Below are 18,625 nucleotides of genomic sequence, written 5' to 3' on the forward strand. Positions count from 1 at the left end.
CTGTCCCTCAGACACCTCCTACCAAGAGCCTGGGTCTGTCCCTTCAGACACCTCCTACCAAGAGCCTGGGTCTGTTCCATCAGACACCTCCTACCAAGAGTCTGGGTCTGTCCCATCAGACACCTCCTACCAAGAGTCTGGGTCTGTCCCTTCAGACACCTCCTACCAAGAGTCTGGGTCTGTCCCATCAGAAACCTCCTACCAAGAGCCTGGGTCTGTCCCTTCAGACACCTCCTACCAAGAGACCTGGGTTTGTCCAGTCAGACACCTCCTACCAAGAGTCTGGGTCTGTCCCATCAGACACCTCCTACCAAGAGTCTGGGTCTGTCCAGTCAGACACCTCCTACCAAGAGTCTAGGTCTGTCCAGTCAGACACCACCTACCAAGAGCCTGGGTCTGTCCCTTCAGACACCTCCTACCAAGAGCCTGGGTCTGTCCAGTCAGACACCTCCTACCAAGAGCCTGGGTCTGTCCCATCAGACACCTCCTACCAAGAGCCTGGGTCTGTCCCTTCAGACACCTCCTACCAAGAGTCTGGGTCTGTCCCATCAGACACCTCCTACCAAGAGCCTGGGTCTGTCCCATCAGAAACCTCCTACCAAGAGTCTGGGTCTGTCCAGTCAGACACCTCCTACCAAGAGTCTGGGTCTGTCCCATCAGACACCACCTACCAAGAGCCTGGGTCTGTCCAGTCAGACACCTCCTACCAAGAGTCTGGGTCTGTCCCTTCAGACACCTCCTACCAAGAGTCTGGGTCTGTCCCATCAGACACCTCCTACCAAGAGCCTGGGTCTGTCCCTTCAGACACCTCCTACCAAGAGCCTGGGTCTGTCCCATCAGACACCTCCTACCAAGAGCCTGGGTCTGTCCCATCAGACACCTCCTACCAAGAGCCTGGGTCTGTCCCTTCAGACACCTCCTACCAAGAGTCTGGGTCTGTGCCAGGTTTCTTCCTGAGAGGGAGGTTTTCCTCGCCACTGTCGCACTGAATGCTTGCTCTTGGGGGAATTACTGCAATTGTCTTGTAAATTATAGAGTGTGGTCTAGACCTACTCTATCTGGAAAGTGTCTCGAGATAACTCTTGTTATGATTTTATGCTATAAATAAAATTGAATTCTTGTTGTCTGTTGATGACAGATAGCGTCTGATAGTGGAGGTTGCTGACTCCTTGGGTGTGTGTGTGTGTGTGTGTCTCTGTGTGTGTGTCTCTCTGTTTTTTTTTTTTGTGTGTTTTTTTGTGGGGGGGGTGTTTGGGTGTTTGTGTGTGTGTTGTGTTGTTTTCCCTGCCGGTGCGGCTGGTCCAAAGATTCTCCTCCGTTCTTCAGGGACCAGAGCCCAAACCCACGGTAAGATCTACGACACGCTGGTATCAGATCGGTGCTCGGCGTCGGCCGATACGTGAGATCAGGAATCGCTATCGATGATGTCAGAACATCTCTACTAGTACGCCGTGGAAACCTGTTCTCGAACGCTGAAGACATTAAAGAATCAAAGCATCTATTCTTAGACTAAAAACTAAACTGGGGTAATTTAGAAAGTGCAGATGTCACCATATTAATAAAGGCTCATTTAGACTTGTAATGTTTGTAATTTAGACTTAAAGAGGCTGTGTTAAATACATTAAAGTAACCTGACTCCGCCAGATGGATTGCTTCCCATTTGCTCGGCATATCCATCTGGGAACTTTTGGGAAGGGGCGAAAATCCTGGTTATCTGATTGGATAAACCATCTGTCTATCACCACCTATAGTTGGTGATAGACGGGCCAAATCAACCAATCAGATCAAACTCTTACCGAAACCAGTCGGGAGAAGAGCAGAAACATCTTTTCCTCCGGGTTGGTCAGTCAAACCCGCCTCAAAACCAACGCTGATTGGTCAGTCCTAACCCACCTCAAAACCAACGCTGATTGGTCAGTCCTAACCCACCTCAAAACCAACGCTGATTGGTCAGTCCTAACCCGCCTCAAAACCAACGCTCATTGGTCGGTCCTAAACCGCCTCAACACCAACGCTCATTGGTCAGTCCTAACCCACCTCAAAACCAACGCTGATTGGTCAGTCCTAACCCACCTCAAAACCAACGCTGATTGGTCAGTCCTAACCCGCCTCAACACCAACGCTGATTGGTCGGTCCTAACCCGCCTCAAAACCAACGCTCATTGGTCGGTCCTAAACCGCCTCAACACCAACGCTGATTGGTCAGTCCTAACCCACCTCAACACCAACACTGATTGGTCAGTCCTAACCCGCCTCAAAACCAACGCTCATTGGTCAGTCCTAACCCACCTCAAAACCAACGCTCATTGGTCAGTCCTAACCCACCTCAAAACCAACGCTGATTGGTCAGTCCTAACCCGCCTCAAAACCAACGCTCATTGGTCAGTCCTAACCCACCTCAAAACCAACGCTCATTGATCAGTCCTAAACCACCTCAAAACCAACACTGATTGGTCAGTCCTAACCCGCCTCAAAACCAACGCTCATTGGTCGGTCCTAACCCGCCTCAAAACCAGCATCAAACCAGAAAGACAGGAAAGTATTTTTGAAACTGTAATCACACTACCCAGAAGCTGAGAGTTTTATATTCAGGCTGGAAACATGTCGTCTTTGTTCTGTTTGATTTGTTAAACTCACTGATGGATAACATTAGCTAATGTTGACATTAATGCTTTATGTCGACCGAAATACGACAAAAGTAAAGAAAAAAAAAAGCAACAAATATCTGCAACAACTGACGAATAAAAACAAACAAAAGTGACAAAAACGTCTGAGAAAGCCACAAAAAGCAACATTTTTGGATCTCTGCATGTTAATGAAGCCTTCATGTCTGGCCTCTCTTCTCCAGTTTGGCCCTTAGTGGAGCTGGGTTCAACCCCTGATAATGGGGGTTGCTGACCCCTTGGGTGTGTGTCTTTGTGTGTGTGTGTGTGTGTGTGTGTGTGTGTTGTGTGTGCTTGTCTTGTTGTCTCCAGATCTGCATCCAGGCTGTCTGTGAAGAGCCACTGGTCTAAAGATTCTCCTCCGTTCTTCAGGGACCAGAGCCCAAACACACGGTAAGATCTACCGTGATGATGATCATGATGATGATGATGATGATGATGATGATGATGATGATGAAGATGAAGCTGTAAAATGGGAGCATTTCTGAAGACAAGTTAAACAATTTAACTAAAAGTATTAAAACAAAGATGAAGAATTGAGCTGTATATGCATCTCTGTGTTCTTTTGTTGACTTAAAATACATTTTTCTTTAACATTTTCAAATGTTCCATTGTTTACACCATCCCTGCTGGTCTTTATAACGGGTACAGGACTCAGGAGGAGCAGCCGTCCTGCTGTGCTTTGTGTCAGGACGTCCTGAAGGATCCAGTCTTTACCAGCTGTGGACGCTGGTTCTGCAGACGGTGCATCGCCTCATACTGGGACCAGTCTGCTTCATCAGGAGACTCCTGCTGTCCCCAGTGTGGAGAAAGATCCAGAACCCCAGATGGACTGCAGATAGCCTGTCAGACCAGCATTCTGCAAAGTAAGATTTCCCCTCCATCCCCCCATAGTGCATGCATGTGCATTAATCATAGTGAGACAAAAATGGACAGATTTGTTATTAAAAAAGCTAAACCTAATGATGCCAGTGCATCACCGGTGCAGAGAGATTCTTAATTTCCCACGAAGCTGACCGCGGTTACGTGTCAGTTAAATGTTTCGTCTCCAATGAAAATTCTGTGTGCCCACCTCGAAAAACATTACCAATGTAAAGTCAATGAGAAGATGACATAGCATTAGGAGCGACTATGGTAGCGAGTAGTAGTATGAAAGCCCGAAAATCTGCATAAGGAGGTTGGTTGGGGGAGAGGATGGGTCAAACTTTTCACCCAGGAGACCAGGGATCGGGTCCCGCGTGTCACATTTCCTAAACCCAACCGTCCCGTTGTTGTCTCCATGTCATGGAAACGTAAGCCCACCCACAACCTTTCACTTAACTTAAAGCTACGTTGTGTAAGAATTACTCCCATCTAGCGTTGAGATCATATATCGCAATCAACTCTCTCTCGCCACGCAGTATTGCAGCTACGGTAGCCTTCACGCTTCAAAAAGCAAAGGTGTACAAAAGGCCGTCTAAAGCCGTCATTGTTAGAGATCATACGTTCTCTTAATACATCCATGAGTTCATGTCGGAGAGCGGCGCGGACGCCACGAGCGGGCACGCACGCCACATGACGGAAAGGAGAGAGAAAGAAAAGGACAATTAGCTCGCTGGGATTTGGTGTGTGCCTCCAAAGCAGCTCCAATGTTCACTCTTTTTCTGGTCTCTTGCTCTTTTCAATCTCTGTTTTCTTTTTCTGGGTGAAGAAGAAGACCTGTTCCTAAAATTTGGATTTTGAATACGTGTGGTCCTCCATGTTTCCTTCTTCAAACTTGGCCGGGAGGCGACGATAAGGTGGAGCAGTATGTCCTGTTTTTCCCTTACGGGCTAACGTATTTCAAGATGGCGCATCATTATGGAGCATCTACCCCAGTTCATGCAAGTGCAAAAGCTAATAGGAATACTTGAAATTGATGGTGGTGGTCAATATTCATGAAAAAGGACAAGTTTGTGAACGGGCAACACAGATTTAGATAGTGAACAACTACAAACGTTACACACTGGGGCTTTAAGGGGCCGTGTTCATTTCATGGAATTCAGTGAGATCAGGTTGCCAATCCTCTCTGTATTTGTGAGAAGGGGCGCTGTCCTGAGTTGGAAGATAGCCGACTATATGGCTTTATTTTTTAAAGGGCGTGCGGCCGTGAGCACCCACGGAGGAAAACATAAATCGGCACCCGTGGACTATGGTTAACTGCTCCTCAGATCTCTGCAAGTTAAATCCAGACAGCTAGCTAGACTATCTGTCTGTCTGTCTGTCTAACAGCTAGCTAGACTATCTGTCTGTCTGTCTGTCTGTCTGTCTGTCTGTCTAACAGCTAGCTAGACTATCTGTCTGTCTGTCTGTCTGTCTGTCTGTCTGTCTGTCTGTCTGTCTAACAGCTAGCTAGACTATCTGTCCAATCTGAGTTTTCTGTTACACGACTAAAACTACTTTTGAACATCCACATGTTCCACCAAAACCAGTTCCTTCCTGAGACTATTTAGCAGAGGCACCGTGGCTCTGTCCAGAGCGATTGGCCATAACAAAAACAGTTAACCGCAACAGCGTCTGTCATTTTGTGCCACCAGTCACCAAAATACTTCATCACTGTTTACAAACAATACAAATCTCTAGAGATTGCTATAAACATCAAATACAAACATAGAACAAAACAGATCTCCCTCCTTCATTATTTGCTTTTTAAATATACAGTGCTTAGCATGACTTTTTGAACCCATGCTAAAGTTGACTAAAAAGAGGATTTAAAAAACCATCTTTTGGAAATTGATCTTAATGCCTTAATTAAAAATATTAGGAAAAATCCAACCTTTGCCCCATCATCACATAACCTTCATCATACCTACAGATGGGCATGGGGTACTTTCCATAAAATCATCTCTCAATGCAAATCAAACCAGCTATTAGGCTAACTGAAATAAAGCATACCAGTCTCTATGTATGGTGAAGGGTATGTGATGATGTGGGGGTATGGTGAAGGGTATGTGATGATGTGGGGGGGTATGGTGAAGGGTATGTGATGATGTGGGGGTATGGTGAAGGGTATGTGATGATGTGGGGGTATGGTGAAGGGTATGTGATGATGTGGGGGTATGGTGAAGGGTATGTGATGATGTGGGGGGCAAAGGGAACTTTATCAGGATGCATAGTATCCTGATCCATGAAATAACTGGCCTTTATAATAACATCTGCCTGCCTCTATGGGAATGTAACATAGGGGTGGACTGACTTATGCCCCCTGTATTTTAAGGAAGAAAATTTATTTATTTACAATACATTATTCATTCACAAAGAAAATTGGTGTCCTTAAAGGTTGGATTTTTCCTATTTTTATAATTAAGGTATTAAGATCAATTTCCAAAAGATGATTTTTTATTCATCTTTTTAGCGTTGAGTTGTTCAAATCCAATGTCTTCTTCTCTTTCAGCAGAAAGTGGTCTGCAGAAGGTTTCAGATAACCATAAGATCAGAGTGAAGAGGACATGTGAACATGTGACTGAAGGAAGTAACGTAACAGGAAGTGGATCCCTCCTCAGCAGGATCTACTCTGAGCTCTACATCACAGACGGACTGAGTGAAGAAGTTAATACCCAACATGAGGTGAGGCAGCTCGAGACAGCTTCCAAGATGAAGACCCTCCATGACTCTCCTATCAAGTGCAGAGACATCTTTAAAGCCTTACCTGACCAACAGAAACACATCAGAGTCGTTATGATGATCGGCGTCGCTGGCGTTGGAAAAACCTTCTCAGTGCAGAAGTTCTGTCTGGACTGGGCCGAGGGTTTGGAAAACCAAGATGTGGTTCTGGTGATCCCTCTTTCCTTCAGGGAGCTGAACTTGATCAAAGATGAGCAGTACAGTCTTCTGGAGCTGCTCCGTGTTTTCCATCCAACATTACAGGAGGTCACAGCAGAGCAGCTCGCTGGCTCTAAAGTTCTCTTCATCTTTGACGGCCTGGATGAAAGCAGACTTTACCTGGATTTCAACAACAAAGAGGCTGTTTCTGATGTCACACAGAAGTCATCAGTCAACGTGCTGTTGACAAACCTCATCCAGGGGAAGCTGCTTCCCCTGGCTCTCATCTGGATAACTTCCCGACCTGCAGCAGCCAATCAGATCCCTCCTGCGTGTGTTGACAGGGTAACAGAAGTACGAGGCTTCACTGACGACCAGAAGGAGGAGTACTTCAGGAAGAGAGTCAGTGATGAAGAGCTGTCCAGCAGAATCATCTCCCACATCAAGACCTCCAGGAGCCTCCACATCATGTGTCTGATCCCAGTCTTCTGCTGGATCACTGCTACAGTTCTGGACCACATGTTGACTACAGACCAGAGAGGAGAGCTGCCCAAGACCCTGACTGACATGTACTCACACTTCCTGCTGGTTCAGACAAAGAGGAAGAAGCTCAAGTATGCTGAGGGACATGAGAAGAGTCCACAGGAGCTGACGGAGGCTGACAGGGAAGTTCTTCTGAAGCTGGGGAGGCTGGCGTTTGAACAGCTGGAGAAAGGAAACATCATGTTCTACCAAGAAGACCTGGAGCGCTGTGGTCTGGATGTCACAGAGGCCTCGCTGTACTCAGGAGTTTGTTCAGAGATCTTCAAAAGAGAAAGTGTGATCTTCAAGAAAACAGTCTACTGCTTCGTTCATCTGAGCGTTCAAGAGTTTCTGGCTGCAGTCTACTTGTTCCACTGTTACACCAACAAGAACACAAAGGTACTGGAGGACTACCTGGAAAATAGAGATGATGATGATGATGAGGATGAGGATGAGGATGATGATGACTACAGTGACGATGACCATTACCCATCTCTAGATGACTTCCTGATGAAAGCCATGGACAAATCCCTTGAAAGTAAAAATGGCCACCTGGACCTGTTTGTCCGCTTCCTTCATGGCCTCTCTCTGGAGTCCAACCAGAGACTCTTAGGAGGCCTGCTGGGTCAGACAGACAACAGTCCAGAAATCATCCAGAGAGCCATCAACAACCTGAAGGAGATGAATGCTAAGTTGATCTCTCCTGACAGAAGCATCAACATCTTCCACTGTCTGACGGAGATGAACGACCACTCAGTCCATCAGGAGATCCAAGAGTTTCTGAAGTCAGAGAACAGATCGGAGAAGAGACTCTCTGAGATCCACTGCTCAGCTCTGGCCTACATGCTGCAGATGTCAGAGGAGGTTCTGGATGAGTTGGACCTGGACAAGTACAACACATCATGGGAGGGTCGACTCAGACTGATCCCAGCTGTGAGGAACTGCAGAAAGGCTCGGTAAGTCCAGTTTGTAACATTATACAATTTTGTAGAACTACTTACACTATGTCACAGTTTGTGTTAAAGGTGCTGTAGGTAGGATTGTGAAGATCCAGGACTTATGCAAAAAATTTGAACATCAACAACTTCTCAGTCCCTCCCCCCTTTCTGCTAAACTCCAAAACGGTCTCCTAAGCCCCTCCCCCCACAAGGGAGAATGAATGTGTGTGCATGAGCAGTGATTGACATGCAGTTAGACACCCCCCCTGGACCTGATTAGTGCATCAAAACTGTTAGACACCCACCCCTGGCCCTGATTGGTGCATCTGAACAGTTAAACACCTCCCCTGGCCCTGATTGGTGCATCTGAACAGTTAGACACCCCCTGGCCCTGATTGGTGCATCTGAACAGGGAGTGGTGGATTTTTGCTAATCTCACTACAGGCTGTAGATGGAGCCAGAGGAGCTGGATGTTTTTTTAAATGACCTGCTTCATGTGGTTCTACTGGAACATAGGGTCAGTTTCAGCAAATACGACAGAAAGTTAGTTTTATAAGTCTTACCTACTGCACCTTTAACCTTTGCATTGGTTTAGTTGGTCAGTGTATCTCAAGGCAAGCAGTAGTGACGTAGTGACTACATTTAGGTCACGAGGACCTTTCCCAAGACACGTAGTAGTGACTGCGTTTCAGTCAACGTTCATTTTGATTTAAACAAAAAGATTTTCATTCATCTCAAATGTGTAGACAGCAACACACTCCATTTCCTTTGTCTCCTTAGTGATCCATTTCTAAAAGAAAATTCCTGCACACACTAGTCACCCGTGCATTGGTTTATTAAGTCGACCAACTAATGAGGACCTTTCTGAAGACACGTAGCTGTGACTACATTTCAGTCAATGTTTCGATAAGGTTACTGTGACCAAATCATTGACCGACCAAATAAACCAATGCAGAGTAGAGGTGTGGGTGGGAAAATCTGGGTTTTAAGATAGCGAGCACTTCCTTGATTTAAATTTAAACATGGCAGGTGGCCGACGTCATCCCGATGATCCATAAAGGATTAAAACTCACTGTGATTGTGTATCAGACATATAGACTTTACAGGACTGTAAAATAAATCACAGTTACCTACAAATACAATTATGATCAGCTAAATACATTCTCAAGTTGTTACGGCAAGCGCTGTTATTTAAAAATCTGACTTTTAAACAATTTTACATAACTGTGTTTATGTACTCTTTGCCATTGTATATTGTTCTCTCGTTTTTTGTAATAGCTCACAATATGAAAAAGATATTCTGGTTGTGACCAGATGTTTTGGATCTTTTTCTATTTAAACATATTGCCATTGTTAGTGCTAGTATGCATTGAGTGTCTTTCTGTGCAATTTGTATTTATTATGCTTTTTAAATCACTGACTTTACATAAATTTTGTACTTCCAGACTTCGTGAATGTTGGCTGTCAAAGACTCACTATGAATTTGTGGCTTCAGCTCTGAAGTCCAACCCCTCCCATCTGAGAGAGCTGGACCTGAGAGGAAGCAAGCTGCAGGACTCAGGAGTGAAGCTGTTGTCTGCTGGACTTGAGAGTCCACACTGTAGACTGAAGTCACTTTTTAGTTCACTTACTGTCTTTTGCTTTTGTAGAACATATGTTGACCAAACATTTTAACATGACACACAAACTGAAAATGATTATTAAAGGTCAAAATACATTTTCGGCCAGAATATGTTTGTGTTGTAGATGGTTGTGGAAAGAATCTCTCTGATTTCGGTATTATCTCTGTATTGACAGACTTGCCAATTCTGGACTGACAGAGATCAGCTGTGCTTCTCTGGTCTCAGTTCTGAAGTCCAACCTGTCCCATCTGAGAGAGCTGGACCTGAGCAGAAACAACCTGCAAGATTCAGGAGTGAAGCTGCTGTCGGCTGGACTGCAGAGTCCACAATGTACTCTGGAGACTCTCGGGTCAGACACCACTTAATTAGCTCTTTTAGTGAGCCACATCATATAGTTTAGTTTGATTTAAATAGGCAAATATGATGCTGTTTTACACAACGGCTGAACCCAAATGTCTGGACTTCATCACACTTTAGCTCTGCGTATGAAATCGCGATATTTAGGCTACTGTTAGTTACTGTACCTCCAATATTGCCATACTAAACATAAAATTGTTGTCGTTATAACTGTACAATCCGGTCTTTTACGGCTAGCTGAAACACCGAACATAATGGACACAGTACCAGGAGAGAAGTTAACTGCATGTAAATCAAACCGTTCTTTCTCCTAACTCGTCAAATACTCTTGGTCAGTGTCTCCATGATGACATAGTATGAAGAGAGACAACAGAAGAGAGTAGTATGAAAGACTGAAACTCCTCGTAAGGAGGGAAGGTTGGACTTTCACCCAAGAGACCGGGGCCCATGTCCCGTTCTTGTCCCGCATGTCACTTAAACGTACATTTTTAAAAACCCAATCCACAATCTTTCCCTAACCAAGAAGTGTTTTTACCCTGCATGTTGAAAATAAATGCCAAAGTGTTACCCAAACCATCAAATATCTCCATGGTTGAGATGACTTTGGAATTGGAAAGCCCCCTGCATCTTACTGAGACCAAAGGAGACTTTTTGCATCAGTAACAAATGCAAATTTGGGCAGCGCTCAGCTGGTGGTATAACTTTACATTCAGAGTGGAAATCAAGGAGCTTTTATGGCATCATTCGGAGTTGTTGAAGCATGAAACATTTTATTGGGAAGAACAGAAGTACAGTACCGGATGTGTTGACAGCATTGATGTTCTTTTTGGGCAACTTGTTAATACGGTTAATACCCTGAAAAATCTAGCAGCGCTTACACGGTTAATTAAGATAAGATAATACTTTGTTACACAAGGGTTACAGAAAATCTTCTTTGACAAAGCTCCAGTCACAAAGAGACATTCACAAAGAAATATAAAAACAAGACATGGGTGTTAAGATATCAGCTGACTGTGGTGTTAATTTTGTGCTGTTCAGTCTGGCTATTGCAGAGGGGATGAAAGATTTCTTGTAGATGTTTTTGCGGGCCAGTGGTACCTTAAAACGCTTGCCTGATCGGTGTAAGCTTTCTTTAGCTGACTCTTGTAAAGACAAAGCTTAAGTAAATGGTTAAAATTATATTCTGTTAGAGAGTAGGAAGAGTAAGAAGTTACACTTTAGTTTGACTTTAATTTGACACCATTACATGATCATTTATATCTGTGTTTAAACAGAGATAATCTGAAAGAATGTTGGCCAAAAAGCTCTGTATCACAAACCAACAGCAAATTATGCAATTAAATTAGACTATGAATTTGATTTTGCTAAATGTTTGCTTTTTATTCAGATTGAGTGACTGCGGTTTGTCAGAGATCAGCTGTGCTTCTCTAGCCTCAGCTCTAAAGTCCAACCCCTCCCATCTGAGAGAGCTGGACCTGAGTCACAACTACGAGCTTCAGGATTCAGGAGTGAAGCTTCTGTGTGAATTTCTGGAGAGTCCACAATGTAGACTGAACACTCTGAGGTCTGTCTACTTACTGTTTTCTTGTTGATCTCATATCTTGACGAGGCTCTTCTTATTTCCTCTATGAAGAATAAAAATAATTCAATTTAACTACAACATGTCTAATTGATAACCAAAGAAAACACTGGAGATGTTAAATATCTGCAAAATAAACCATGAATGGTCAAGCTTTTTTTACCGACTGTTTGCCATACAAGCAGCCTGAGATCCTCTGGTATGTTCGTATTAATAATTCCAGAGTTAGGTCTTAAAACCAGAGGACACTTTGCAGCCATTACCCTGAACTCTGAATAAGCCTGCCAGAATAGAAATATGTGACAGGCGTACATGGAATCATGGCTGAAACCGGAGTGTTTATCCTGTAATTACAGACTTAATCACTGTGAACTACTGGGGATCTGCTGTGCTTCTCTGGCCTCAGCTCTGAAGTCCAACCCCTCACATCTGAGAGAGCTGGACCTGAGCTTCAACAAGATGCAGGATTCAGGAGTGAAGCTTCTGTCTGATGGACTGCAGAGTCCACACTGCAGACTGGAAACTCTGAGGTATGACACATCTCTTCTAAATTCAAGTCGCGCTTTTTTGATTTCCCATTGTCAAAACTTGTGGATAGTACCTGGTACCTTTTTTGGTACCACCTCAATCGATGTTTCACACGAGCCGATACATACATTGGTCAGAGAATTGTTACTAGCATTAAACAAGACATCTTTTAAAATAGTCATGCTACCGTCAATAGCAACTGCAATGTTTTTATTCACTCTACCCTGATTTCTTTTTAAAAGCAGCCTGCAAAACTTTGCCATACATCTGTGCAGATAAAACATTCTTCTCTTTGGTTGCTGATGAAAGAATCAAGCGAGTGTCACGTTGAAGATTGTCATGGCAGTTTAACGTGGCATGTCACCTGAGAATCTATCCTACACTGAGCAGACTATATTCACAATGGAAAACGCCAAAGATAAAAGCAGCTGGTACCAAAAGTCAAGTTGAGTCAAGGTGGAAACACACTTAAAGGTAACATGAAACGCCTGCCATCACAGAGGAAAGACTCTAACAGCTGAGGACCTTCTGTCAAATCAGCGCAGACACGTTCAACACATGAGCCGTAGAAAACATGATGGCGACCTCCTGACAGCAGGAACAAGAGCTTTGTTTCATGTGTTTGTCGGAAAAAAAATTTTCCATTAAAAAATTCCCTCTCTGCAGGTTGATTTGCTGTCTTCTGACGGAAGGAAGTTGTCTTTCTCTAGCCTCAGCTCTGAAGTTCAACCCCTCCCATCTGAGAGAGCTGGAGCTGAGCTTTAACGAGCTGCAGGATTCAGGAGTGAAGTGGCTGTGTGATGTTTTGAAGAGTCCACATTTCAGACTGGAGACTCTGAGGTACCGAATCTCTTCTACCCACTGAGCAAAGTCTGACAACCAGTGAAAAGATGACACATCAACTACAATATTCAAGACCATACAACAGCATAATAACAAACTTGACACACTATAAAAACCATAAAACCACAATAAGCCCATTTTACACGTCTCTACCCAAAACAAAGCTTCTTAGGAGCCATCCAGAAAGCTGTGGTACTTTCCCCATTTTCTAATATAGACATCCAATCTGGAAAACAATTTTCTTTATATTTTTCTAAACACCGCCCCCCTAGTCATCTAACAAGCCCACTCCTGGATTGACAGAACCCCTTCATTCTTCCATCCTCTTTAAATAATCTATCTGGCTATCATTAAACTGTCTGGACCCAGCTTATTATGTGCTTATCCATCCCACTGAGGATTGAACATCTCCCAGAACAAATAATCTCAGGCTGAATGAAACCTGGGTCCCTGCAATCCGACATAGGTTATCATGCATCCTGGTCCACAATTCCTGCAGGTTATCACAGGACAGTGATTGTTTGATAAAATCCTCTTCTTTGCAGGTTAAAGGACTGTAAGATCACAGATGATGGCTGTACTTCTTTGGCCTCAGCACTGAAGTCCAACCCCTCCCATCTGAGAGAGCTGGACCTGAGTAACAACTACAGGCTGCAGGGTCCAGGAGTTGAGCTACTGCGTGATCTTATGGAGAGTCCAAACTGTAGACTGCAGACTCTGGAGTAAGTAGAGGGTTTGAGTTAGTTCATGCAGATGAGCCCATTTGTTGTTTTCAGGTTGTATTTTAGACTCAACCAGTCCTCCAAACCCTCCGAGGATATGGGTGGTTCATTTTGACGTCACTTTGACAGAGAATAACTTTACATCTGAAGCGTTTAAAGACTCTATTTGTCCGTTGTTTATTTCTAAAGAAACACGACAATGTATAAAAGGCTCCATTACCTTGTACCTCACGTTATGGCTCCGTAGCAGACGCTTTTATAACAATAGGCTAACGATTGGGTCATAACCACGAGACTTACTGTCACACAGTAGAGGAATTACCGTATAGTCAGGAGAAGCTCGCAGGCAATCAGGGTGACATGGAGGCATCATACAGCCAAGGGAGAAGCCCATAGAGAGTCCATGAAAGCATCGGAACAAAATATTTCAGCAACATTTTGCTCCTGCTCCTACGCTCATGGACGGCTCCTACTCACGCTCTCCGTCTCTGTAAGATTGGGAATGATTGAGATTTCTCTTGGCACAGCTACCAGAAGACTTCACACTTTCAGACAGGTTGCTCACATCACATCTACGTCTTCAAGCTCAGTTGGAGGCTGCTCAGTAACGCTCAGCCAGCACCGGGAAAGAGACTTCTAACATCCTTCACTGGTCTCTGTCGAAGTCTACGGCGTCCTGTCCTGTCGCTGTTTACAGTCTATGGGTTATATCAATCGTTATTTCGACATTAGTGTGTCTGAAATGTATCTGTGTATTTATTTCTCTGTTCGTCAGTGTTAAAGGTTCCCCCGCCACATTGACTGGAGTCCAGAAGATGAGTGATTTGGAGGAACAGGACAGACCAGATTCTCCAGGATCCGGACTGAGTGACCGGTCTAAAGATCCTCCATGTTTCAGTAATGAACCTGGACCCTCAGTCACAAAGTAAGATACTGTTTTTACTGTAAACGGACCGGAATTATTTACATAAAGAAATTAAATGCAATAAAGTACCTTAGTGCGATAATTAACCATCTGAGGACAAAAGACGCACCCGTGCATCCAAAAGATGTTTAAAGAAACTCCAACTCCAAAAGCAATATTACAAAATTTCATTTCAAACATTTTTACCTTGTTAATCATATGTAACCCCAATATATAATCTCACCATAGAAGCATGAGACAGAAACTCATTTCAAGCACCAAAACAAGTTGTACAACAAATCATAAGTTAAAGGTCCCATGACATGCTGCTTTTTGGATGCTTTTATATAGGCCTTAGTGGTCCCCTAATACTGCATCTGAAGTCTCTTTTATATTGACCTTAGTGGTCCCCTAATACTGTATCTGAAGTCTCTTTTATATAGACCTTAGTGGTCCTCTAATACTGTATCTGAAGTCTCTTTTATATAGACCTTAGTGGTCCCCTAATACTGTATCTGAAGTCTCTTTTATATAGACCTTAGTGGTCCTCTAATACTGTATCTGAAGTCTCTTTTATATAGACCTTAGTGGTCCCCTAATACTGTATCTGAAGTCTCTTTTATATAGACCTTAGTGGTCCCCTAATACTGTATCTGAAGTCTCTTTTATATAGACCTTAGTGGTCCCCTAATACTGTATCTGAAGTCTCTTTTATATAGGCCTTAGTGGTCCCCTAATATTGTATCTGAAGTCTCTTTTATATAGACCTTAGTGGTCCCCTAATACTGTATCTGAAGTCTCTTTTATATAGACCTTAGTGGTCCCCTAATACTGTATCTGAAGTCTCTTTTATATAGGCCTTAGTGGTCCCCTAATACTGTATCTGAAGTCTCTTTTATATAGGCCTTAGTGGTCCCCTAATACTGTATCTGAAGTCTCTTTTATATAGACCTTAGTGGTCCCCTAATACTGTATCTGAAGTCTCTTTTATATAGACCTTAGTGGTCCCCTAATACTGTATCTGAAGTCTCTTTTATATAGACCTTAGTGGTCCCCTAATATGGCCTTGACCAACTGCCACTTTGCTCGTTTGAAAGCCATGATGTCTCTCTCTCTCATGAGTCGGCCAAATTCTCTGGGGGGCAAAGCAGAGAAAGGGGAGGTAGCCTTTCCCCTTATGAGGTCATAAAGGGAAGATTCCTCCTCTGGTGGCGTGAGAGAGTTGATTGATATATATACGATCTCAACGCTAGATGGGAGAAATTCCCACACATTGGACCTTTAAGACTAATGTCAGAGAATAACTGCTGTATTTGTGTTTATCTCTTCAGGGTTACTGGACGAGAGTGCACGGCTGCACCTGACGGACACAAAGCCAGTGAGTAAATATCTTAAAGAAACATAAACTGTTAATAACTGGAAGATTGGCTGATTAATCCCGGTAACGACAGCACATCTGTTGCTTTGTTCTGTTCCGTGTTGCATGTTGGGTAATGGTCCAGACACACCGCGATAACGCCATCACGGACAGTCTGGCGGTCGGTGACATGAGTCTGTTGGTGTGTTCCTTGCCGTCGTCTGTTAGACACTCCCCCTGGCCCTGATTGGTGCATCTGAACAGTTAGACACCCCCTGGCCCTGATTGGTGCATCTGAACAGTTAGACACCTCCCTGGCCCTGATTGGTGCATCTGAACAGTTAGACACCCCCTTGGCCCTGATTGGTGCATCTGAACAGTTAGACACCTCCCCTGGCCCTGATTGGTGCATCTGAACAGTTAGACACCTCCCCTGGCCCTGATTGGTGCATCTGAACAGGGAGTGGTGGATTTTGCTAATCTCACTACAGGCTGTAGATGGAGCCAGAGGAGCTGGATGTTTTTTTAAATGACCTGCTTCATGTGGTTCTACTGGAACATAGGGTCAGTTTCAGCAAATAACGACAGAAAGTTAGTTTTATAAGTCTTACCTACTGCACCTTTAACCTTTGCATTGGTTTAGTTGGTCAGTGTATCTCAAGGCAAGCAGTAGTGACGTAGTGACTACATTTAGGTCCACGAGGACCTTTCCCAAGAACGTAGTAGTGACTGCGTTTCAGTCAACGTTCATTTTGATTTAAACAAAAGATTTTCATTCATCTCAAATGTGTAGACAGCAACACACTCCATTTCCTTTGTCTCCTTAGTGATCCATTTTACAAAGAAAATTCCTGCACACACTAGTCACCCGTGCATTGGTTTATTAAATTCGACCAACTAATGAGGACCTTTCTGAAGACACGTAGCTGTGACTACATTTCAGTCAATGTTTCGATAAGGTTACTGTGACCAAATCATTGACCGACCAAATAAACCAATGCAGAGTAGAGGTGTGGGTGGGAAAATCTGGGTTTTAAGATAGCGAGCACTTCCTTGATTTAAATTTAAACATGGCAGGTGGCCGACGTCATCCCGATGATCCATAAAGGATTAAAACTCACTGTGATTGTGTATCAGACATATAGACTTTACAGGACTGTAAAATAAATCACAGTTACCTACAAATACAATTATGATCAGCTAAATACATTCTCAAGTTGTTACGGCCAAGGCTGTTATTTAAAAATCTGACTTTTAAACAATTTTACATAACTGTGTTTATGTACTCTTTGCCATTGTATATTGTTCTCTCGTTTTTTGTAATAGCTCACAATATGAAAAAGATATTCTGGTTGTGACCAGATGTTTTGGATCTTTTTCTATTTAAACATATTGCCATTGTTAGTGCTAGTATGCATTGAGTGTCTTTCTGTGCAATTTGTATTTATTATGCTTTTTAAATCACTGACTTTACATAAATTTTGTACTTCCAGACTTCGTGAATGTTGGCTGTCAAAGACTCACTATGAATTTGTGGCTTCAGCTCTGAAGTCCAACCCCTCCCATCTGAGAGAGCTGGACCTGAGAGGAAGCAAGCTGCAGGACTCAGGAGTGAAGCTGTTGTCTGCTGGACTTGAGAGTCCACACTGTAGACTGAAGTCACTTTCGTTAGTTCACTTACTGTCTTTTGCTTTTGTAGAACATATGTTGACCAAACATTTTAACATGACACACAAACTGAAAATGATTATTAAAGGTCAAAATACATTTTCGTCAGAATATGTTTGTGTTGTAGATGGTTGTGGAAAGAATCTCTCTGATTTCGGTATTATCTCTGTATTGACAGACTTGCCAATTCTGGACTGACAGAGATCAGCTGTGCTTCTCTGGTCTCAGTTCTGAAGTCCAACCTGTCCCATCTGAGAGAGCTGGACCTGAGCAGAAACAACCTGCAAGATTCAGGAGTGAAGCTGCTGTCGGCTGGACTGCAGAGTCCACAATGTACTCTGGAGACTCTCGGGTCAGACACCACTTAATTAGCTCTTTTAGTGAGCCACATCATATAGTTTAGTTTGATTTAAATAGGCAAATATGATGCTGTTTTACACAACGGCTGAACCCAAATGTCTGGACTTCATCACACTTTAGCTCTGCGTATGAAACGCCGTATATTTAGGCTACTGTTAGTTACTGTACCTCCAATATTGCCATACTAAACATAAAATTGTTGTTGTTATAACTGTACAATCCGGTCTTTTACGGCTAGCTGAAACACCGAACATAATGGACACAGTACCAGGAGAGAAGTTAACTGCATGTAAATCAAACCGTTCTTTCTCCTAACTCGTCAAATACTCTTGGTCAGTGTCTCCATGATGACATAGTATGAAGAGAGACAACAGAAGAGAGTAGTATGAAAGACTGAAACTCCTCGTAAGGAGGGAAGGTTGGACTTTCACCCAAGAGACCGGGGCCCATGTCCCGTTCTTGTCCCGCATGTCACTTAAACGTACATTTTTAAAAACCCAATCCACAATCTTTCCCTAACCAAGAAGTGTTTTTACCCTGCATGTTGAAAATAAATGCCAAAGTGTTACCCAAACCATCAAATATCTCCATGGTTGAGATGACTTTGGAATTGGAAAGCCCCCTGCATCTTACTGAGACGAAAGGAGACTTTTGCATCAGTAACAAATGCAAATTTGGGCAGCTCAGCTGGTGGTATAACTTTACATTCAGAGTGGAAATCAAGGAGCTTTTATGGCATCATCGGAGTTGTTGAAGCATGAAACATTTTATTGGGAAGAACA

At 43.5% G+C, this 18,625-nt stretch overlaps 1 protein-coding gene across 1 annotated transcript; it reads left to right on the forward strand.

Annotated features, from left to right (window-relative positions):
* The first annotated feature begins 1,298 nt into the window (after positions 1-1,298).
* On the forward strand, positions 1,299-17,778 carry LOC120552649 (NACHT, LRR and PYD domains-containing protein 12-like). The gene is made up of 14 exons (XM_039790841.1): positions 1,299-1,347; positions 2,976-3,056; positions 3,315-3,529; positions 6,076-7,921; positions 9,349-9,519; positions 9,698-9,874; positions 11,270-11,446; positions 11,818-11,991; positions 12,656-12,829; positions 13,378-13,554; positions 14,330-14,479; positions 15,790-15,836; positions 17,309-17,482; positions 17,662-17,778. Exons 4-13 carry the CDS (start codon positions 6,276-6,278, stop codon positions 17,362-17,364), a joined length of 2,949 nt encoding a protein of 982 aa, XP_039646775.1. The 5' UTR covers positions 1,299-1,347; positions 2,976-3,056; positions 3,315-3,529; positions 6,076-6,275; the 3' UTR covers positions 17,365-17,482; positions 17,662-17,778.
* The last annotated feature ends 847 nt before the right edge of the window (positions 17,779-18,625 follow it).

Source organism: Perca fluviatilis, chromosome 22, assembly GCF_010015445.1.
Source record: "Perca fluviatilis chromosome 22, GENO_Pfluv_1.0, whole genome shotgun sequence".
NCBI lineage: Eukaryota > Metazoa > Chordata > Actinopteri > Perciformes > Percidae > Perca > Perca fluviatilis.